General features: G+C 34.4%; 1 protein-coding gene across 5 annotated transcripts in view; it reads left to right on the top strand.

Annotated features, from left to right (window-relative positions):
• Window positions 1-24,293, top strand: part of LOC123545059 (pyruvate carboxylase 1-like) — a 61,648-nt gene that overhangs the window by 18,813 nt on the left and 18,542 nt on the right. Inside the window, exons 1-12 of one of the 5 annotated variants that reach the window (XM_053538904.1) lie at window positions 6,540-6,665; window positions 8,077-8,339; window positions 8,908-9,092; window positions 9,302-9,467; window positions 10,534-10,679; window positions 11,022-11,139; window positions 11,608-11,878; window positions 13,602-13,764; window positions 13,938-14,120; window positions 14,927-15,161; window positions 16,468-16,488; window positions 18,666-18,725. In XM_053538904.1, the coding sequence (XP_053394879.1) occupies window positions 8,141-8,339; window positions 8,908-9,092; window positions 9,302-9,467; window positions 10,534-10,679; window positions 11,022-11,139; window positions 11,608-11,878; window positions 13,602-13,764; window positions 13,938-14,120; window positions 14,927-15,161; window positions 16,468-16,488; window positions 18,666-18,725 (1,747 nt within the window). In that variant the 5' untranslated portion in view covers window positions 6,540-6,665; window positions 8,077-8,140. Of the gene's footprint in view, window positions 1-6,539; window positions 6,766-8,076; window positions 8,340-8,907; window positions 9,093-9,301; window positions 9,468-10,533; window positions 10,680-11,021; window positions 11,140-11,607; window positions 11,879-13,601; window positions 13,765-13,937; window positions 14,121-14,926; window positions 15,162-16,467; window positions 16,489-18,665; window positions 18,726-24,293 lie in introns of those variants that run through there. The other 4 variants (XM_053538900.1, XM_045331325.2, XM_045331326.2 and 1 more) reach the window with 4 other exon arrangements.

The raw sequence follows: 24,293 nt of genomic DNA, 5'->3' as shown, positions 1-24,293 counted from the left end.
AAAAAGTTATTAAAAATTAAAAATTCTGATTCAATACGCAAACGGTGTTAAAATCATTTGTTTTGCCAACCACCAGATAAACAGATGTTAACGCGTGACGTTACGGCGATCTCTCCTATTAAGCCGCTTTTTGTTATTTATAGGTACTTTTATTGTAAAACTACATTTATCACTTAGTCTAGTTCTTTTCAATATTAATATGATTTTCAAATTTTCAACAAAAAAGTAGCATCTTTAATAATGGGAATTGCATGTCTAGTCCAAGTCTGTTATAACTTTTTAGAATTTTTATTTTTAGAATTTTATTCATAGAATACTATGAAGCAAAAAAAAAAAAAGTACAAACAGTACTGTCAACTGATGAATGCATCAGAGACATTTTTTGGCCTCATTATTCATCACAAGGTACAGTTTCAATTTTAGATCATTATAACCAATAATAAACTATGAAAAAATTATGGACATCTAAGTGTTAAATTAAATCTATTTTTCAGGTATAGCATCATATGTGTATATAAAGTATCAGCACACATGAATGAATTGAGACATGTTTAGTGACCCAATGTGTTGTGTTCAAAGGCTGCATCCAACAGTTCAAAGACATGTAAGTATACTGGCATTATATATTACTAATATACCAGTACACACACTACCATAGTTCTAGGTCAATTGACAATTTTCCCCAAACATGACTGAATGTATCAACCGATTTCCAGCAGGACCCATAGCAGGTTTTATAATTATTCCCCTTGTATCAAGTCCAGACCAATATTATTATATATAATGGTTAAAAAGTACCAAATTAAGTAATCACTTGGCAGTCATCACAACTTGGGATGTCAGTGCAGGTAACTGGTAGAAATAAAACTTAATTAATCACTAACCCAAAACACTGAAAATATCTGTCTGCCTTCATTGGAACCTTACTCTACCAACATTTGAAATCAAATTGAGAAATAAAGCTTCGTGAAAATGCAACAAGTAATGTTATTACTTGCTTAAATCTGCAGTGTTGCCTGTATCATAAAGATGCACTAACTTTGAATACCATGTAAGATATTAATTTTATTTTGAAACTATGAGCTATGGACAATACTAATGAAGAAACTGCTTTAATGGTTTAATATCTAGTGATTCATTATTTCAACAGGTCATAGCAGTGGAGCAAATGGTGGCAAATGATGGCTTTGTGGTGGTTAGTGAAAAACTGTGGCAATCTACACTGGTGGTGGCAAACACTGACAGAAAATTTCTGGACCAGCAGTGACATTAAGTTGAAAATAATGACATATTTTACATTGTACTGAAGATGTAATTGCGAAAATTATTCAAGAAATAATATATCATTCAGTGATTTGTCGCTGAATAAATCATTGTTTGGAGTTCAGATGTGAAGGAATTATATCACGAGGGCGCAACATTACTGAAAGGATTTTCTTCAAACTTTCACAAGTGAACAATCTTGACGGGTAGATACAACTACAATAACATTGCATCCAAAATCTGTGGCACAGAAACCAGTAGGGGACTATGTATTGCCTTGCAATACTTCAGCACCTTGTTGTTTTATATGTGTAACCTGTAAATGATTATTGGTGTGTTTTATAAAGTTAAGAAGTCCTAGATGAAATTTTTAGTTTTTAATTTTAGCCTCACCTATGGACATGCACTGCTTAGGGGAGCTCATTTGTGATCATCCTTTGTCCAAGACCGTGAATCAAACCTACAACCTGCTGCACAAAGCATTTTCATTTAGGATATAATCATATGGGGTATAACTTTTTGCTATTTCAGACTGGAATATTTTCCAGGTTATACCAGGCTCATTTTCCAGCATTCCCTGGAAAATTTACCATGGTAAAACCTGGAACATTTTCCAGCCTAATCCAGGCTATGCTGGAAAATGTTCCAGGCTTTTCCAGACTTTGGTTAAAAAACGGTCCGAATACTCCAGGTTCATGGAAAAACAGGAATTTTATTCCTGGCAGCCTGGAAAATGTTCCAGATTTTACCATGGTATATTTTCCAGGGATGCTGGTACATCATGGTACATATTCCAGCCTTGGCTTTTTCAAATTTTCCGCATTGATAATTTGGTTAGGCTGGAAAAGGCTGGAAACTTAGTCCGAATACTCCAGGCTTTTTTTCCCCATGGAATTCCATGGTAAACCCTGGAACTATTTCACCCGGGAAAGGGTAGGCTTTTATTTCCGATTTTTCAAGTTTTGCGTTGGTGACATCTTATCAATCACTGACTGGCTAATAATGTTAATTGAACTTCCCGTATCGATCAAAACTTTCGTGTCAGTGTCATTGATTTTAACATTTATTCTCGGCACATTCTTTGATTTCACAGATCTGATTTCTTCACGCATTCCGTATGTAACTTCCGAGTCAGAGCTTTCAAAATTGTCAGAATTTTCGCTATCATGCTCTTTTATTTCATGTAATTGTTGTGATCTTCTGCTGTTTTGTTGAATTCGTTTGTAACAGACTGATAACAGGTGATTCTTTTTATGACAGTAATTACATGTAAGTCCATAAGCGAGGCACTTTCCTTGGTGCGGGTAATTTCCACCACAGTTTCTACAGGTGTTCGGATTTTGAAACTGACGTCGTTGTTTAGGTCGCGGGTGACGTTGTTGTTGACGTGCAGGCACACGCATTGGTTGTTGTTGTTGTTTTTGTTGTTGTTGACTTTGTTTCATCTTAATCCTTTGAATACCATCTTGATGCGTACTTCTTTCAGTTTCTGATGCTTGTTTTCTAGCTATTTCCATAGATCTTCCAAGAATTAAAATATCTTGCAATGATCTTTCTTCTTCCAGGCATTTTGTTCTGAGGGTTTTAGAGGTGCATCCTTGAATGATCTGACTTTTTATTTCGTCGTACTTATTTGAAAATTCACAAAGTTCTGATTTTTGACGGAGACGCGTACAAAACTGATCGATTGATTCATCCGATGTTTGTTTGATATTTCTAAATTCAAAACGTTCGAATTCCCTGTTCTTTTTTGGTTCGAAATATGCTTTAAGTTTCGTTTTTGTGTCTGCGTAATTGTCCTCACTGGCACTCAAATCTAAAGTTTCATAAATGTCGTATACGTTGTCGCCGGCATAATGGAGTAGAGTGCTTTTTTCCTTTTATTTGTATCCATTTTCATTCCGACAAATAAATTTTCGAGTTTTGCAACGTACTTATTCCATCCCAGGCACCAATGGAGAGTTCATGTACGTCAAATTTTGGAAACGTTGGTATTCCAGCCATTTTCCGTTTTACTGAATATGTTAATTCGACTTTTGTTTAGAAGTACACATTTCCCTAACTATATTTTACTTAAATTTATCCTCGTCGCCATTATGTAGTGTTTATCTATGTGTTATTTATATCCAGACCCTTGATATTAAGGGATAAGTATTTAGACCCAAGACTGGGATGGTTTATACACTTTACTATCAAACAGGCACATACACTCTCACTGACCATATTACAGAATAGTATATAATATATAGAGGCAATGCAATATGAGATGCTGTTCTCTGATTCGCTGAGAGGCGGAGCTTAACATGAATAGATTAAATACTACAGACCTTAGGCTGATTATTCATATCGATTACTTCATTGTAGAAATCAAGGGTGCTTAGGGTAGCTGTGTATATTTATATGGGATTAGTTTGTATACAGTGCAGTATCAAAGTATATATACTTACATAAGATCAGTTAAAACTTTCCAATACACTAATTTGTATTGACACAAATTTATATTTCCTTTTTCTGGTGCAGCTCGTGTTTTACGTACACTCCTTTTCAATAATAGGTTGTGCCTCATTATGTATTATAATGCAAAGTTCAACCATCGGGGTTAAGTTGCGTCTACTATATCAACTAAACATTCTTTTACTTACATTATAGAGCAGTTTCTTAGATTTTTGATGATTTGCACTTGCCATTGTAAGTAGCCTGTATTTTTATCCCTGAGCGATGACGATATATGATATAGATTTGGTGTTTTGAATTTCTGTCTGGCTGTTCATCTGTCCATTTGTCTGTGCATGCATCTGTCAGTCTGTCTTAAACTGAAAATGCTTTTAATTCAAAAGGTATTTAATCTGGAGTCACAAAATTTCACATAATAATTTATAAGCCTATGACCTTTGCTCACATAATTTAGTATTATCACTGTAGCATGGTTGTGCACATGCAACTTAAAGTCAAGATATCTTAACTAACATTAGAGTTACTGCCCTTGAATTGTTTAAAAATCCTTAAATTTCAAGATAAACAAAGTAGCCAATTAATAAGAGTTTCATTAGTTAAAGCATTCCAACGGTGAAATCTGAAGTTATACAAGTACAAAAGTTGCTGCAAGATGCAGCAAAAGGAAACTCCGCGCCAAACAAAGCAGTGTATGTAGTACTGATAGAACAGGAGATTATATAACGATACTTGTGTCTTTGTTGCAGACCCTAGGCAAACAGACATTCTGATGAGGTTTCATGAATGTTGGAGAAAAAATATTGTCTTTATAGTGGGAGCAGGATTTTTATTGTTGTATTTAATGACCTAAATATTGACTAATCATGACCCATATGCGAAATTGACTTCTAATTTTTTGCATTTGGAATCAGAAAGATCTAATACATATCAGTTGTTACAGATGGAATGAAATGTATTGTATACACAAGGTTGTGCTTACATTCAGACTTACGTAGTTGTTCATCCAGAGTGACTGAGTTTCAAACTTCTTTCAGATGTTATCAAGACCATTATTCTGATAAATGTCTAATCAGGAATGTGGGCTCTATATGATACTTTTAAGTTAAAAAAATAGGAAAGACTCAGATGTACAATGAATGAAACACAACAAACATCATTTTATCCCGCCTAGGGGCGTGAAACTCACAGTTTGATAGGACCAAAAAAATTATAACACAAGTGTTATATGTTGACGATTACGTTGTTGTATTACTTATATGGTATTGTTGTTGTTATTGTTATTTTCTTCACCTCCTCCTTTGGAGAACAGCTTCTGGATTTAGCAAATCATACTGGATTTATTTAATGTTTAAAATCTAATTTTAAGACAAACAGACCTAATTTAGCAAATCATACTGGATTTTTTATGTTTAAAATGTAATTTTAAGACAGACAGAGACCTAATTTAGCAAATCATACTGGATTTTTTGTGTGTTTAAAATGTAATTTTAAGACAAACAGACCTAATTTAGCAAATCATACTGGATTTTTTTTGTGTTTAAAATGTAATTTTAAGACAAACAGTCCTAATTTAGCAAATCATACAGGATTTTTTTATGTTTAAAATGTAATTTTAAGACAAACAGACCTAATTTAGCAAATCATAAGGAATATTTTTGTGTTTTAAATGTAATTTTAAGACAAACAGAGACCTAATTTAGCAAATCATACTGGATTTTTGTGTGTTTAAAATCTAATTTTAAGACAAACAGACCTAATTTAGCAAATCATACTGGATTTTTTTATGTTTAAAATCTAATTTTAAGACAAACAGTCCTAATTTAGCAAATCATACAGGAATTTTTTATGTTTAAAATGTAATTTTAAGACAAACAGACCTAATTTAGCAAATCATACTGGAATTTTTTTGTGTTTAAAATGTAATTTTAAGACAAACAGTCCTAATTTAGCAAATCATACTGGATTTTTTTGTGTTTAAAATGTAATTTTAAGACAAACAGAGACCTAATTTAGCAAATCATACTGGATTTTTTGTGTGTTTAAAATGTAATTTTAAGACAAACAGACCTAATTTAGCAAATCATACAGGATTTTTTTTGTGTTTAAAATCTAATTTTAAGACAAACAGACCTAATTTGGCAAATCATACTGGATTTTTGTGTGTTTAAAATGTAATTTTAAGACAAACAGAGACCTAATTTAGCAAATTATACTGGATTTTTTGTGTGTTTAAAATGTAATTTTAAGACAAACAGAAACCTAATTAGCAAATTATACTGGATTTTTTGTGTTTAAAGTCTAATTTTAAGACAAACAGAGACCTAATTTAGCAAATCATACTGGATTTTTTTTATATAAAATGTAATTTTAAGACAACGTAGACCTAATTTAGCAAATCATACTGGATTTTTTGTGTGTTTAAAATGTTATTTTAAGACAAACAGACCTAATTTAGCAAATCATACAGGAATTTTTTTGTGTTTAAAATCTAATTTTAAGACAAACAGACCTAATTTAGCAAACCATACTGGATTTTTTTTGTGTTTAAAATGTAATTTTAAGACAAACAGAGACCTGATTTACAGAGACCTTATTTAGCAAATCATACTGGATTTTTTTAAGTTTAAAATCTAATTTTAAGACAAACAGAGACCTAATTTAGCAAATCATACAGGAATTTTTTTATGTTTAAAATCTAATTTTAAGACAAGGAGGGGCCTATTTTAAGCACTGGAAACCTGTTAAAATGTGCTTTATCAGTAATCTTGATAATGCTTATTTTGATCTTTATTCTGTGTTCTATTTTATGGACACACTATTTACTCACAGTATGTTGACTTTGTTTTTGTTCATTCTATGTTGAAGGCTCATGGGTTAAACACATTATTTATGTTTGCTTGATAGCTGAAATACATTTTGGACAGTAAACAATACATCCTATAATAAAGGTAAAATAATATGACTTAGCAATCAAACATTAGTTAGTTACATTGTTTTACACTGAGGATACAGTAGGATGATATAGATATTTTATATTCATGATTAAAGGTAAGACAAAGTTGCAGTGATAACTATTAATAAATAGTAGAAATCTTAGAAAATTGTTAAATATGACAAGTAATGAGAAATTGTGTCACAGTTTATATCTGGAGAAGAAATGTTAAAAAATTAGCTCATGTTATGTTTTGTAATTTTATTAGATAAGATATCTCTATAATAACAAGAGGGTCATTGACCCTAAAGCACTCACCTGTGTACAAGGCTTCAAGTGTGTTTATAGAAGTACAGAGTTAGGTTTCTTCTATGTATTTACATAAACTTTATATGAAGACAATGGCTCCATTCAAGTAAGAGCAGTATCAGCTTGACTTTTGCATGTCAAAGCTCACAGAGCTTTAGGAATATAAATTATAGTGTTTGCATTGTAAAATTTTTTAATGAATTCATATCATTATGATTTATTCAACCACATTTTATGAGACTAAAGAACGCTTAAGTTTGCTGAATTTTAAACAGGATCTGCAGCTGCAAGTTTCACTGATTTATAGCTTTGTACTGTAGGAATTTCTTCACTATCTTATATCAGATTAGTTTTAGAACACTGTACCAATGCCTACAAAATATCAAAAAGCACAGATAAATATTAAATTAATATTTGAATATGCAGCTGAAGTCTTTACATAATAAATGATTTTACATCAAAACATGTAAAACTGTATTTCACTGATACCAGCTGTTTTATAGAATCATTTATTCATAACTTTAAATACTTCAGTGAAAATACCCTGCGAATTTGAATACTAGTACTTTGATATAAATATGTAGGTGTGCACTTCTAATATTTATAACCCCTTTGAAGAAGGTGGGGTATATTGTTTTGTAGATGTTGGTATGTCGGTCGGTCTGTAGACCAGTCTGTTTCCACTACATTAACCCAGAACAGTTGAACTGTTACAGGATAATAACTTTAGAACAATTGAACCTAAGATCATGAAACTTAATAAGGAGGTTGATCATGACCAGCAGATAACCCCTATCGATTTTGAGGTCAGTATGTCAAAGGTCAAGGTCACATTGACGTAAAACAGTGGAACTTTTTTGCCATATAACTAGAGAATGCTTTGGTCAAAGATCACATTTGATACAGAGTTTACTAATGACACATAATTATTGTTTTGAGGTCAGTATGTCAAATGTCCAGTGTACAGTGACCAAATAATTTCTGTTCCTTATGCAATTAATGAATGAATGAAAGTGGGCAATTTGTGTTCTATGTAACGAGCTCTTGTTCTGCTTAAACTTTAAAAATCTTAAGGGTCTGTAAATCAAATTAAAAGCTATTTTTCTTTATCATTTCAGGAGTTAATAGTCTGCTTTTATAGATAACTAAGTTTGTGAAGAGTGCTAGTGAGTGGTTAACAAGATGCTGCGCCTGCAGACCCGGGCTGCACAACTGCGTCATGTTGCCAGCTTGCAACTGTCTGATGGTCCGGCAGGGCTTAAACCTAGACCAGGGTTCAAGTTGCCTGCAGGTGTATGTGCCAATTCTAACTATGCCTCAGGACGGGTCTCGCCTAACAAGGAAGTTGGACAGATTAAAAAGCTGATGGTTGCCAACAGAGGTAAAATATAATATTTGTTATACCGGTAAAAGTTCATTCATATGTGAACTGCTATCGTTCAAAAAGCCTGTTTTGAATTCCTGTACATTGCCTTTGAAAAAACAATGTATTCACTTTCAAGTCTTTACTGAAAGCAATTTGTGTACAAAAGTGTATGTTTACTGTCAGACAAATATCTGTGCTATGCAAGGACACAGGCTGAAATCTAAAACCTTTGGAAAACTGAAGTACCTATGCCATACATGGAGTTAACATACAATGGCGACCACAAATCAGCATGTCATTCTATTGAATTTTGGAAGTTTAAACAAATTATTATCTTTTAAACCCTTGTCATGCTGGACACCATTGATTCTGCCTTGGCGGCCAGTGTAGATCATGATCAGCCTGCACATCTGTGCAGTCTGATCGTGATCTGCATTGTTCACTACTCAGCCAGTATCTTTTTGATAATCACCCCTTTAAACAGTTAATGGTACTGTCCAAATTGAAAGATAACAGTATGACATAGTTTAAAAAAAAAATTGAAACAACAATATTTACATCTATAGTTCTGGCCATTTTGCAGGTGAGATAGCTATACGAGTGTTTCGAGCTTGTACAGAAATGAATATCCGGACCGTGGCTATCTACTCCGAGCAGGACAAAATGCATATGCACAGACAAAAGGCTGATGAGTCGTACTTGATAGGGGTGGGACTTCCTCCAGTAGCCGCATACCTCAATATACCAGAGATTATTCATGTTGCCAAGGTAAGCTTTGGTGAAGTGGTACTAGCCGAGACTTTTGTGTAAAAATTAAGTCTAAGCAAGAAAAAAAAGCTAGATCTACTATTTAAAGGTTTAGCCAAATGCTAACAATTTAAAGAATTATTCTCGTGAGTGATTTAATATGAAGTGTACAGTAAGAAGGTCACACTTATTCAAGTGAAAGTAAAGTTGATTTTCGCCTTGTATTGTAGGAGCATGGTGTAGATGCCATCCATCCTGGCTACGGCTTTCTGTCAGAGAGGTCTGACTTTGCACAGTCAGTGCTGGATGCAGGGATTAGATTTATTGGCCCATCACCTGAGGTTGTACGACGTATGGGCGATAAAGTTGAGGCTAGGGAGGCTGCCATTGAAGCTGGTTTGTCCTGCCATTTAATATAATTTATGATTTAACACTTACTATTAGTACTGATGTTGTACATCTGTTTTTGTTTTAACATGATTGTCTTTTAATCAGTAGCCTCATTGAAGTTTATTATGCAGATTGAGATAAGATTTAGAGATTAAGAATTAATTTTCATAGACCTTTCTAGGAAAAATGAAACACGTCTGATTCAATGTTTTGTATTTTGTTTTTGGCATTGAATTTTTGTTTTACACAATTGAAATGAAAGAAAACAGTGTATGTGTGTAGGCTCAGAAGCTGGTTGACGATGCGGTGAAGTACTAAGTGGTTTCTGGATACAAATGAAACCTATTGTTTTATCCACCTATTTCATACCAAGGTTTTTCAATGATTTCTCTTTAAATACAAGTCAATGCCGTGAATATCATTCATTGTTATAAAGAACAAGTATGGTAATTAGAACTTCTTTAATTTTAAAAATATAATTTAATGGTTTTGAATTACTAGTATTCATTAAACAGCAATTTTGTTAGAGTATTTTCCCTTGTAAACTTCATTAATTTTTGACTACAAAAAAAAAATCAAGTTTATCATTATACTAGATTGTTACAAAACTTTCAGAATATCTTAGTTAACAGGAAAGCAACATTTCATTTGCAAAAAATTTGTAAAGTTTCTAAAAATGTTTATTTTCGAAATTGTAATCGTGGCTGATTTTACAATGTGAAAAATACTTTTTTTGGCAGTAAGCTTGACATTATTAAAGATATTCTATAACTTCAAAAAGCTCCCTGCTACCACCATCAGAGACCTTTACAGTAATGTTCACCGAGTATGTTGATCTTGTAAATTAAAGCTGAAATTCACAAAAAAGGCTGTCACAGACCATGTGGATCAGTCAGTAGTGTGTATGTCTAGCTGTAACTTGTGCCTGGCTAAAAACAGTATTAAGCACCATACTATTTGGAGACAATATATGACAAATATGTACTGCCAGTCTCTCTGACACAACCAGTGTTGTTCGTGCTCCGTATAAAAAATACTAAACTGTGTTGCAGTATGTCTCATCTATTATCAGGTGTACAAGTTGTACCAGGGACACCAGGGCCTGTTGAGAGTGCGGAACATGCATTAGAATTCTGTGAGACGTACGGACTGCCGGTGATCTTTAAGGCTGCATATGGTGGTGGAGGTCGTGGTATGAGGGTTGTAAAAAATATGGAGGTAAGTAATTTGTACCTGGAAGGTAGCCTAGGATGCACTTTACATTGAACACCTGGCTCTGTAGAGTTTACTGAATGTGCATTGAGTTTTGTTATACTTGCAGATATTTTGGTCACTTTTATTCTGCTATCTCGGTTCTGCAAAAATGGATTAGATTTGATAGATGTTTGATATATAACATATGTTTTTGATGTTTTATTTAAACAAGAATTATCTCACTAAATTCCAGATATATTGAATGTTCTTGTTCTCAGAATAGTTTCATTTTAGTTAATAAGGTTTTCGAAGTATTGCTTTTCAGAAACCTTTTGTTTCATGTAAAAAGTTATTAATGTTTTACAGGATATCAAAGAAAACTTTCACCGTGCCACATCAGAGGCCCAGTCAGCTTTTGGTAATGGTTCATTGTTCTTGGAGAAGTTCATTGAGAGGCCCAGACATATTGAAGTACAAATCTTAGGTAATGTATTTGAAAAGTTGCAATTTGGTACATTTTAGGGTACAAGTAGAATTTGAGAAGCTTGCCTCAAGAACATCTCCTTAACAACCAATTCAGTTTCAAATAATCTTCTTGGCCATCCATACAGAATTTTGGAAAAACTTAAAAATCTTATGAAAATCTTAAAAAGGTATAAGATAGGACCTTTCTTTAGGATGAGACATAAACTTATCATGTGATGAGATATATCTTTGACGCATTGATGTGAAATTTGGTAAGATATTAGAAAAGCATACTTTGGTATCATTGTGGTTGTCTTTTTGCCAAGCCTGGGAAAGTCTTATCCCTAATGGATCACTACTCCATTACAGTTGTTTTCAAAATCCTGCTGATGGAACAGGATGACAGGATAAAGTTTCTACTATATCTTGATATAAATGTTTACAGTAGTAGAAAGGTTTTGACGACGATGATTTTGCTGTATTACAGGTGACTATGCCGGTAACGTGGTTCACCTGTATGAGAGAGATTGTTCTGTACAGAGACGTCACCAGAAGGTTGTCGAGATTGCCCCCGCTCCTCAGCTGTCCAGAGATATACAAGAGAAGATGACCTCTGATGCTATACGACTTGCTAAACTTGTTGGGTACGAGAACGCAGGAACTGTGGAGTTTCTGCTCGATAACAAGGGAAACTATTACTTCATTGAAGTGAATGCCAGATTGCAAGTAGAACACACTGTCACTGAAAACGTTACTGGGTAAGAATCGAAAGATCAGCTTGAAATGTATTTCTTATATAGTTTTATATTGTGATATTAATTGAATATTAATTTAGTGATCTTTGTAGTAGTATCAGACCAAGAAAGTGGGCATGAAAACCAAAATAATGAATTTCATTCAAGTGGATAAATGTGGTAGCTTTATTTGTTTGTTAAAAATTATTAAAAGTTCAGCATAGCTTATTATGTTAATTTGATATAAAATATGTCTTGCTATTTACTTTTAGCTTAACCTAAAAGCTGGGACTGACTAGGAAAGATAACACATAATTTGTACCTTCAGTTTTTCAGACATGCTCGCCAGTATTATCTACATTATTTTCATGTGTCTTTTATAGAAAGAGAAATTTACATTAGGCAGAAATTACAAAGTACAAAGTAATAATCATTCACTTTTAAAGCATTCTTTAAAACATATACTGTCAGGATATGACATAGCATTGTCAGGATACTGGTTATATGACCCAGGGAAATTCCTACGCCTTTAGTATCCTGAACAATGGTTTGGGTCCAATCGCTAAGGTGACTATGTCTTAGACTAGCTGACAAACGATGTAGAATGTCCTTTGTTAAAACGTAGAGCTGGTGAGACCAAATATCTCATATATAGAATTTTCCTCTGGCTACCTTGCCTAAATGATTCGTGTACCAATGATTCGTAAATGATTTCTTATTATGATCTAGACAATTTCAGGGATCAGGCAAATCACTAAATGTTTCAAACTAACAATCTTCAGTTAAAAATGATTAGCTCAAACTTCTATATGCTGGAGACTCTATCTTGACTGGTCTTTTTGTTGAAGTTCCCATCAGACAATGTCTTTGAATCAACAACATACGAGTCCTATCACATAGATGCTCGGCCTCTGTCCTCTCAAACTCTATATGATTGCCCTGACTCCTGGATGCTCAGCGCCTATATGCTATCATATGTAGCATTCAGCTACTTATAGGTATATCTCCGATGCCTTGGCTGTACTTCGCCAGTAATGCTGAACCATCTATAAGTTGGAACTCTCTTACTATCTCAGTAGATTACCAAACTCTGGGTCTCTGTCTCAGCTTCCCGATGCTCAGCCTATATATGCTATCGTCTATAGCATTCAATTACCTTTAAGGTTAAACTCCTATGCGCTGGCCCTATAGCTCGAAACCTTATCGAAATTCTGCTACTCTTCTTTAGTCTAAGAACTTCCAAGGTCTTCTTTTTAATAATTTATCCGCCCTGATAGGGTAACTGCAATAGTCTCCTTCTCAAGGTACTGGGATAAATTATTAGTTGAATCCTAGATGTGTCTTCTTCAACCGCTGGATACCGAATGAGCTCTCTGTCACCCATCTACCTATTTATACTCCAGCAGACGTGCTATTTTTAGAACTTGTTTCTGATTGGTCCAAATTTAAACATAACGTTTTACAACCAGTACTTGCTCTATCAAATATCTGGTTCCCTTTAACTTTTATATATGACATAATGTGCAAAGCTGGGACCCAGCCATCCACATAATGAACCCAAATCAGCCATAAATGACCCAAATTCTATTATTAGTAGCAATTCAACAATAATTATAGCAATGATAACATGAAAAGGGAGTCGAGCACTATCCGTGCTTATGTGTTACGTCTTCAATATATCAGATATACAAATTATTCTGACAAGCATGTACATTATATATACATTGCTTGGATTCGATTATTATAGGGTTGATTTAGTACAGTCCCAGATTAAAGTATCAGAGGGGAAAACACTACCTGAGATAGGTCTGACACAGGACAAGATCCACCTCACCGGCTGTGCTATACAGTGTAGAATGACCACTGAGGATCCAGCCAGAGGTTTCCAACCAGACACGGGCAGAATCGAGGTTTGCATTTATAGTAGATTTTAAAGATTGTTTCAGATTTAATCAGAAGTAAAATACATTACAAAAAATCTTTTATTCAGTCATAAAAGAAATTAATATTTATCTTACATGGGTATAGAAATTGTTGCTTCTGTTGGTAAAAGGAAGTTTTGCACAGCAAGTTGCAATTGCAGGTGTTCAGAAGTGGTGAGGGATTTGGGATCCGTCTAGACAGTGCTCTAGGATTTGCTGGAGCTATTATCTCCCCTTTCTATGACTCTCTACTGGTGAAGGTGATTGCTCATGCTGTAGACCATCCATCTGCTTGTGCTAAGATGTTGAGAACTTTAAAAGAGTTCAGGATCAGAGGGGTCAAGGTAAGAGGCTGAGAAATTATTACTGCAAATGTTATATATCAATAGTTTGTGTATATTTACAATAGGATTTGAGACTTCAATATATATATTGAAGTTTATTCATATCAGGCAGGTGACATTATTTTAAATGACATTTTAATGTGTACGTTATGTTGAAATGTTCATTAACAACATTTTCAGTTTTAGTCAGTCTAAAGAACAAATTAATGTTGACTATATAGTGATAGTAATTGTAATGGGTAGGGTAATATAAAGATTATTATCCCCCCCCCCAACACACACACACACCAGAAGGTGAGGAGGATATGGCAAAGGCCTCTGTCTGTTCATGAGTCTGTCTGTAACACTTTCGTCCAGACCATAACTACAAAATTGTTAAAGGAATTGGGTTAAAGTTTCACCCAATGAGCTCTGATCTAAAGTTATACAGTATCTTCTCTGCCGAGTTGATGAATATTTCTGGATACAAATCTGATGACTATTAAGTATGCAGTTTTAATTTAGAGTCTTACGACCTGTGTATTACAGCTAATTATATAGTTACTACACACTGAAGTACAGTATTAGATTGTGTTATACCCATCGGCAAGCAGATGCTAGATTTTAACAAAAAGAAAAGCCAGTTCTGGGTTTGTGAGTGAAAAGGGTATGGTTTTATATATAATGTAATCAAGTAAACCTAGACCTGTCAATAAGTTACTTGTCATGCACTTCATGCTTTACAAATGGTTCATATACCTTGTCAATAGAAGGATCTTATTAACATAGACATTTTTGTATGATCAGTAACATGTATTTTATTGCAGACCAACATACCATTCTTGCTAAATGTTCTGGAGAACCCCCAGTTTCTGTCTGGTGTTGTGGACACTTACTTCATTGACGAGAATCCTCAGTTGTTCCAGTTCTATCCCTCCCAGAATCGAGCCCAGAAGTTACTCCATTATCTAGCCCAGGTGATGGTTAATGGCCCGTCCACACCATTAGCTACAAATCTAAAGCCATCGGACACCATTCCGTCGGTACCAGTGATACCATTTGGTAGGTTTATGTTTATGATGTGTTAAATGTAACACGTTTGATGTTTAACTGCTGTGGCACCCACTTCGCTGCTATTATATGTAGCTCTATATTTTTCACAGTTCCTGATCTGCTGGTCTGGTAACCATGTTTACTTTTGACAGTTGATACAGTTTTATCTTCTGTGTAGTTTAATTAGTTAGGCCTCACTCGGGGCGTAGAATTCTTCATTTAAGGGAGGTCGGTGGTTCTACCCAGTTGCCCGCCTGTGATGAAATAGTGCATGGAGGGGCAGCTAGGGTCTTCCTCCACCATCAAACGAAAGTCGCCATATGACCTATAATTGTGTCAGTGTGATGTTAATCCCAACAAAACAAATATGTAGTTAGACCATTGCTGATTTAACATGCCATAAACTAGAATCATAAATTGGCACTTTCAAAATATTAGTGCAGCTACTGGTACTTAAAGCCACAAATGTTTTATGTATGTAATATGTTAAAGGCTTATATGTAATGTTTTACTGAGTTTCCCATTCAGAATGTAAAACAACATTTGATGTGGCCTGGCATTAAAGCAGATTTCATTGTTCATAACTTATATAATAATGTAATATTTCCCAATATATATTTGATCAAACCCAAGTATGCTAATCACCTTCATTCCTTTGTATATATCCAATATATACCCATGATTAATTTGAAAAATAATCAATACAGGCTGATTTTAGGTGATAAATCAGATTGTTTTAATCATAAACATTTTGTTTTCTTATAATTGTTAGCTGACCTAAACTGAAGGTCACAGAAAGGATATCCTGTTCATTAAGGCCCTTTCCTTTATTCTGAATATTCATTGATAAATCCTCTGTTCACTGATAAATTCACTGTTCACTGAGAAATCCTCTGTTAATTGATAAATCCTCTGTTCACTGATAAATTCACTGTTCATTGATAAATTCTCTGTTCACTCATAAATTCACTGTTCACTGAGAAATCCTCTGTTTATTGATAAATTGACTGTGCAGAGATAAATTCACTGTTCATTGATAAATTTTCTGTTCGCGATAAATTCACTGTTCACTGAGAAATCCTCTGTTCATTGATAAATTCACTGTGCAGTAATAAATAATCTGTCCACTAATAAGTATTAAATGTTTTCATATATAATTTACTGACAATCATTCTTGTAACAATATTTGATATGTTATATTGCAAATACATTACACTATAAAATGCAACTTTTATGTGCTCTATGTCAATATATTTAAAAAGCTAGTTAAGTTTCTATAAATCTTTCACTAACAATATTTTGATGGTTACCATAGAAACAGAAAATGGAGAAGCAGGTACTATTGTCTCCTACATTACTTAGTTCTTGTTGTACTGCTTACAGTTCTACAAATTTCTTTTCATTATGCAATCATTCAACTCACCAAGTCCACCTGAGATTATATTGAGTTATTTCAGTTTAAATATTTGTTATGGCTCATTAGTGAAATTAAGTTAAATAATACGCTACAGTGTCAATGTATTTTAAAACTTTCTGTCTTTGCATGTATGTGAGTTACGAAGTGTTAAAAGTTTGATGATTATTAGGTCTTTAGAACTGTGATGGACCTGTAAATATTTTGATTTATCCACCTTATGAAAGCATCAGTATCTTCAAATTTTTTTATGAAACTGTAGGGATTATTAAACTTTATTGTCTCATGCCCTTTTTAGCTCATCTGATTTTTTGAAAAAAAATGATGAGTTATTGTCATCACTTGAGCGGTTGTCGGCGTCGGCGTCTGCGTCGGCGTTGCCTGGTTAAGTTTTATGTTTAGGTCAGCTTTTCTCCTAAACTATTAAAGCTATTGCTTTGAAACTTGGAATACTTGTTCACCATCATAAGCTGACCCTGTATAGCAAGAAACATAACTCCATCTTGCTTTTTGCAAGATTTATGGCCCCTTTTGTACTTAGAAAATATCAGATTTCTTGGTTAAGTTTTATGTTTAGGTCAACTTTTCTCCTAAACTATCAAAGCTATTGCTTTGAAACTTGGAATACTTGTTCACCATCATAAGCAGACCCTGTACATCAAGAAACATAACTCCATCTTGCTTTTTGCAAGATTTATTGCCCCTTTTGGACTTAGAAAATCAGTTTTCTTGGTTAAGTTTTATGTTTAGGTCAGCTTTTATCCTAAACTATCTAAGCTATTGCTTTAAAACTTGCAACACTTGTTCACCATCATAAGTTGACCCTGTACATCAAGAAACATAACTCCATCCTGCTTTTTGCAAGATTTATGGCCCCTTTTTGACTTAGAAAATATCAGATTTTTTGGTTAAGTTTTATGTTTAGGTCAACTTTTTCTCTTAAACTATCAAAGCTATTGCTTTGAAACTTGCAACACTTGTTGACCATCATAAGCTGACCCTGTACAGCAAGCAACATAACTCCATCCTGCTTTTTGCAATAATTATTGCCCCTTTTGGACTTAGAAAATCATTTTCTTGGTTGAGTATTATGTTTAAGTCAACTTTTCTCATAAACTATCAAAGCTATTGCTTTAAAACTTGCAACAGTTTTTCACCATCATAAGTGGACACTGAACATCAAGAAACATAACTCTATCCTGCTTTTTGCAAGAATGATGGCCCTTTTTAGACTTAGAAAATCATGGGTAGGACAATATTTCTATTACACAAAAAAAATCAGATGAGCGTCAGCACCCGCAAGGCGGTGCTCTTGTTAAAGAATAAAGGGTGACATAAACTTAGGCTGTGTCTACCTATACTTTGGTTTTGTTCCACAGTCATCATGAGATTCTGATTTTACGTGGTACAGATGTTTCAAAAACAAAACAACCTGCCACATGTAAGACCCAGGCCTGTAGCTCTAAGGTCAGGGGTCTGTTTTATGTCCTCTTTAAGTAATGAGGGCAAAATCCAGATGTTTCTTGTTTGGTGTGAAAAAAAGACCTCTGTACAGGAGTTGGAAAGGTATTGACAGTTATATTACTGGTCTTTTTGGTAGGGTGAAGGACGTAAATTAATGCATATTTTAAAATGTGTACCAGTATTGTAAGAATGGGCCCATGTTTTCATGTTGTAGGTGCTTTCACCTTGACCTAACATTTATTTGTACATTGGACTGTTGGACATTTTGGATGAGTTTTTCTACACAGCATGCTATTTTCTAGATTCAGAGTAGGGAAACTAGGCACTTTATATAGATAGTTGAAACTTTTTGTTGAAAGTTAGCTACCCATGCATGAGACCACACCATACAGTAGCATGTTAAAAGGAATCCTAAACAATTTAAACATTAAAAGCAGAAATCTAAAAAAAAAATGTGAAAAGTACAGTTTTCTTGATATTTGGCTTGCAGTATATTTCTGTTTGTAAATGAAAAGTAAACAGCAGTATGTGGAAATGTCTTTGAGTTTGTTCTCAATGAAAAAATACAGACCCTCGGTAATGTAGGAGGCTTGTGAATGAAATGACAAGTGTTCTTTTATTTATTACTGACGTAGAATGGGGATACGGACTATCAGATTCGTCCCAGTCAGAATCATCTTCTGACTCGGATTCAGGTATTTATAGAATATTATATAGCTTACACACATGTATATGTAAAGTGCATAATTATAGACTAAAACTAATATACCTTTTGTTGTATAATTAACATGTTATACCCTGTAAGTACATACAGTGAGACATCGCTTGCTCGAGTATCAGTGACTCAAGCATCAAGGCTTACGAGTCCCTGCTTGTTTCCTGGTGTTTTCTTTGTTTATATCACTCGGAACTCTAGATAATTTCAGCCTTTTGCTAATTCCCTTCCAACCTTGAGCGTGTTTTACTGTATGTACAAATTATGGTTTTCAATTGACATAATGTCAATTGAAAACCATATTTTCTTGTACAGTTATCAAGTACAGACTCTTTCATGGCTTTGTGCATGATAAAGTTAGAGGTGACAGTTTTCATTTTACTGTGAACAATTCTGTGCTCTAGGTCACTCAGTTTATCAAAAGCTTTCATTCCTAGTGTAAAGACATTTTTTAGCTCGACTATTTGAAGAATAAGTAGAGCTATCCTACTCACCACGGCGTCAGCGTCACACCTTGGTTAAGTTTTTCGAGATAAAGCTTTGAAACTTTCAACACTTGTGTACCATCATCATGTCCAGTTTTAGGCAAGAGTACATAACTCTACCAAGGATTTTGTCTGAATTATGGCCCCTTTTAACTTACAAATCTTGGTTTAGTTTTTCGTACCAGTTCATATTTTGTGGAAACTGTTTGACATATGGCTTTGAAACTTTTATCACTTGTTCATTATAACAGTCTCTATCTGTAGGCAAGACTACATAACTCTGTCAACTATTTTGGCTGAATTATGGCCCTTTTTGGACTTGGAAATTGGTTCAGTTTTCATACAAGTCGATGTTTTGTCAAAATTATTTGACATGTGGCTTTGAAACTTGGAACACTTGTTTATTATCATGATCTCCATCTGTAGGCAAGAGTACATAACTCTGTCGAGTATTTTGACTGAATTATGGCCCTTTTTGGACTTGGAAATCATTTCAGTTTTCATACAAGTCCAAATTTTGTCAAAACTATTTGACATATGGCTTTGAAACTTTGAACACTTGCTTATCATCATAATCTCCATCTACATAGCCCTTTTTGGACTTGAAATCAGTTAAATTTTTCGTACAAGTCCATATTTTGTCTAACCTGTTTGTCATATGGCTTTGAAATATTGACCACTTGTTTACCATCAAAGTCTATATATGTAGGCAAGACTACACAACTAAGTGAAGGACTTTGGCTCAGTTATGGCCCTTTTTAATCCCCCGCCGTGGCGGAGGGATTATAGGAATGGTCTGAGTCCTTCCGTCCGTCCGTCTTTCCGTCCGTAACAAAATCGTGTCCGGTCCATATCTCCTAAACCCCTTGAAGGATTTTCATGAAACTTGGGTCAAATGATCACCTCATCAAGATGATGTGCAGAACCCATGAGTCAGCCTTGTCGGTTCAAGGTCAAGGTCACAACTCAAGGTCAAAGGTTTGAGCCTGCCATTTTGTGTCCGCTCTATATCTCATAAACCCCTTGAAGGAATTTTATAAAACTTGGGTCAAATGATCACCTCATCAAGACGATGTGTAGAACCCATGAGTCAGCCATGCCGGCTCAAGGTCAAGGTCACAACTTAGGGTCAAAAATTTTGAGCCTTCCATTTTGTGTCCGCTCTATATCTTCTAAACTCCTTGAAGGATTTTCATGAAACTTCGGTCAAATGATCACCTCATCAAGACGATGTGCAGAACCCATGGGTCAGCCTTGTCGGCTCAAGGTCAAGGTCACAACTCAAGGTCAAAGGTTTGAGCCTTCCATTTTGTGTCCGCTCTATATCTCCTAAACCCCTTGAAGGAATTTTATCAAACTTGGGTCAAATGATCACCTAATCTAGACGATGTGCAGAACCCATGAGTCAGTCATGCCGGCTCAAGGTCAAGGTCACAACTTAGGGCCAAAGGTTTGAGCCTTCCATTTCGTGTCCGCTCTATATCTCCTAAACCCCTTGAAGGAATTTTATAAAACTTGGGTAAAATGATTACCTCATCAAAACGATGTGCAGAAATTATGAGTCAACCATGCCAGCTCAAGGTCAAGGTCACAACTTAGGGCCAAAGGTTTGAGCCTTCCATTTCGTGTCCGCTCTATATCTCCTAAACCCCTTGAAGGAATTTTATAAAACTTGGGTAAAATGATTACCTCATCAAAACGATATGCAGAAATTATGAGTCAACCATGCCAGCTCAAGGTCAAGGTCACAACTAAGGGTCGAAGGTTTGAGCCTTCCATTTTGTGTCCACTGTATCTCCTAAACCTCTTGAAGGATTTTCATCAAACTTGGGTCAAATGATCACCTCATCAAGAACTCATGAGTCAGCCATGTCAACTCAAGGTCAAGGTCACAACTGAAGGTCAAAGGTTTCAGCTCTGTATCTCCTAAACCCCTTGAAGGATTTTGATGAAACTTGGGTCAAATGATCACCTCACCAAGACGTTGTGCAGAATTCATGAGTCAGCCATGTCAGTTCAAGGTCAAGGTCACAGCTAAAATCAAAGGTTTACCCTTTCACTATCCATAGCAGTGGCGGGGCATTTAGCTGTCTTTCAGACTGCCTTGTTTGACATAGAAATTAGTTAAGTTTCGCATAGCATTCCATATTTTGTCTAAACTGTTTGATATATGGCTTTGAAACTTTGAATACTTGCTTACCATCATGGTCACACATTGCCATATAGTGCAATACTTATCCAGTTCCACAAATACAGGTACATTGTTTGTCTTATCTATTTTTCTTCTTTTGTCTGAAATTCTGTGGTAATATTTTGACCCCATACTTACATCAATTCTTGAAATAGTTGAGCGCGCTGTCAACAGACAGCTCTTGTTTATTTGTACAGTGAAGTATATAAGTTATTGTTACTAGTGAAAGGGCTAAAATAAAGATAATATTTTTTATATTGTTTGCATATCAGACAGCAGATTATGCAGTTAATAATATATATTTAATATTCTCAAAGAATATAGTCTTAGAGCATTTCATGTCCATGACTTTAAAGGCGTTGAATATATTAATTCAGAACAACAAACAGTTCAGTGTGATAGTAATATCCCAGGATGATCAATTTTCTTGGGTATTTTCTGGTAAAGCTCAATGCCCTATTACATGCATGTGGAATTGGCATGTTAAGCTTTTGTGTACTAACCATTATTGTATGTTAATACCAAGGTGAAGTATTTAGATAATATACAGTGTTTTAGTGTTTTAAGTTTTATAAGTTTTACTGTAGTTATGGCCCTTGACTTAGTTAATAATATGCATACAGTGACAGGTGTGGGAGCACCAGTGTCCTATGGACACACATCTAGTTTTATTTTCGTAACATGACTGTTATAGGTCTTATGACCTAGCAGAATGAAAGATGTTGTTAGTATGGTATGTCATAACCTGTATCAACACTTCTTTACTGAAGCAGTTAAAATATATTTTGTCAGAGAAGTAATTAAAATCTTGCCATATCTTTCCTTTATACTAATGGTATTAGTCAATGGTATTTTTTAATATGTTAATATAGCTAAAATTGTGTAGAGGTGTGTGTACTTGATTTGAGGAGTGGTTTGTGTCTGTTAAGTAGACATTTGGATAAGCAAACGTTTACAACATTTGTGGCCTGTATTTGACAAAATCCTTGTTAAACCCTAAACATATGTGTGAATAAAAATTGAGTATAATTTATTATATTTATTTATGCAAAATAGAACCTCAACACGGCAGTATTGGTAAAGAAAAGTAAATAGAAACAGACAGTTTCTATTGCCGATTATATCTCGCACGTTATGACTGTAGGGATGTGTATCTGTATTAGCAACTTGATAACTTTTTATTCAGTGGATGTTGTTGACTTTTTTGCATTTATTTTCAGAATAGTCATGGATTTTCTAAGCTGTATTAGATGTTTTTTCTTTGCTGAACAGATCTGTATTTTATAATCTAATCATTAGATTCTTGAAGAGTTTAGTGGAATTACTGGATGACACTTATATATTTTGTGCTTTTTTTTGTGCATCTGATTTAAGGATTTACTGGTGATATTGTGTCCTTGATGCCTGCTTTGAGTACATGTTCCTTACTATTCTAAGGTAGGTAGATCAAGTAGTAATTTCATGTTTTAGCTCACATGCACAATGACACCAACTTTTTCTTAGATAATTGCTGCGAGTGACAAACTATAAAGCCAAATTTATTTTACGCTTGTTTATATGATGTCAAAATATAGAACTGTTAATTGGTTGAAGGTTATGGACACTTTTAGAAGATTTAGAGGTAATCCAATTGTTATGATAACTTGCTCCATCTACAACTGTTTAGGACACTTTTAAAGATTGAGTTTCCGTTGATTAAATTAGTTTCCTTGCGAAGTATATGTCAGTAAGTGCCAAAAAGCTGCACCAAATTTTTTTCAGTAATTGAATGGCTTATGTCATTGGTCCTTTGTTTTTGCAGTGAATATGGCCTGGTTTTGCCTGCATTAGTTTAGGGGCCAGTTCCTGAGAACCAATAATAAAACATTTTTTTAGTTGGCTTCACTTGTGTTTTACAGGAGTTAAATTTTGTTTGATATTTACTGAATTTTAAGTGTAACTACCGTATTGCGAATGTTGTTTAATAATTATAAATTTTCCTGAAATAATAACTTTATCTTCTGTGAACTGTAAGGTATGCTAATGACCTATCTGAAATGAATATTTGCAATGGTCTGGGTTTCTATGGTTTTGAAGTTCGCCAATAAATGTGTTTTCCGCCTAATCCTGAAACTTCTTATATTAATTGTTTGTAAAGTTGTTGGTAGGTTTTTTGATGTAATGCTTTTGATCTTTTAGAAGCTGAATGACACAGCAGTATCTGTTGAATTCACTTTTTTTCTAGCTAGCTGACTGGAGAAACTGACTTAAGATTAGCAAAAACAAAATGTATGACCTCAAGCTTCAGTCAAATGTAAAACAGAATGATGCATGGCTTAAATATTCTATCAGTTGAAAAAAGCATTTAGTTTAGCATAGCAACACCATTATATATTATATTACCAGTAGATAAGTTAACAAGGCATTGTGTTATAATCTGGAAATTTTATAAACAGTTTTCAGTACAAGTGCACATGTATACTGTGAAATCATCTCATTTTGCTGGCATCAAATTTCATGGTTTGGGCAAAAATGGCTATTTCAATAGGACACAAATTGGTGGATTTTAATAATTAATAGTCAGATAACGGGAATTTTAATTGTTTTTTTGTGTTAAATTTTGTGGACTGACCAGTTATGAAATCCATGAAAATTAGTCCCCTACATATATTAATGATTTCACAATGATACATTATAGACTATTGATATGGTGCAACATGTTGTTATATATGAGCCGTGCCATGAGAAAACCAACATAGTGGGTGTGCCACCAGCATGGATCCAGACCAGCCTGCGCATCCGCGCAGTCTGGTCAGGATCCATGCTGTTCGCTAACAGTTTCTCCAATTCCAATAGGCTTTAAAAGCGAACAGCATGGAGCCTGACCAGACTG

Source organism: Mercenaria mercenaria, chromosome 1 (assembly GCF_021730395.1).
Source record: "Mercenaria mercenaria strain notata chromosome 1, MADL_Memer_1, whole genome shotgun sequence".
NCBI lineage: Eukaryota > Metazoa > Mollusca > Bivalvia > Venerida > Veneridae > Mercenaria > Mercenaria mercenaria.
The sequence above is the reverse complement of the archived record's forward strand: the minus strand, read 5'-3'. Positions and strand labels throughout refer to the sequence as shown.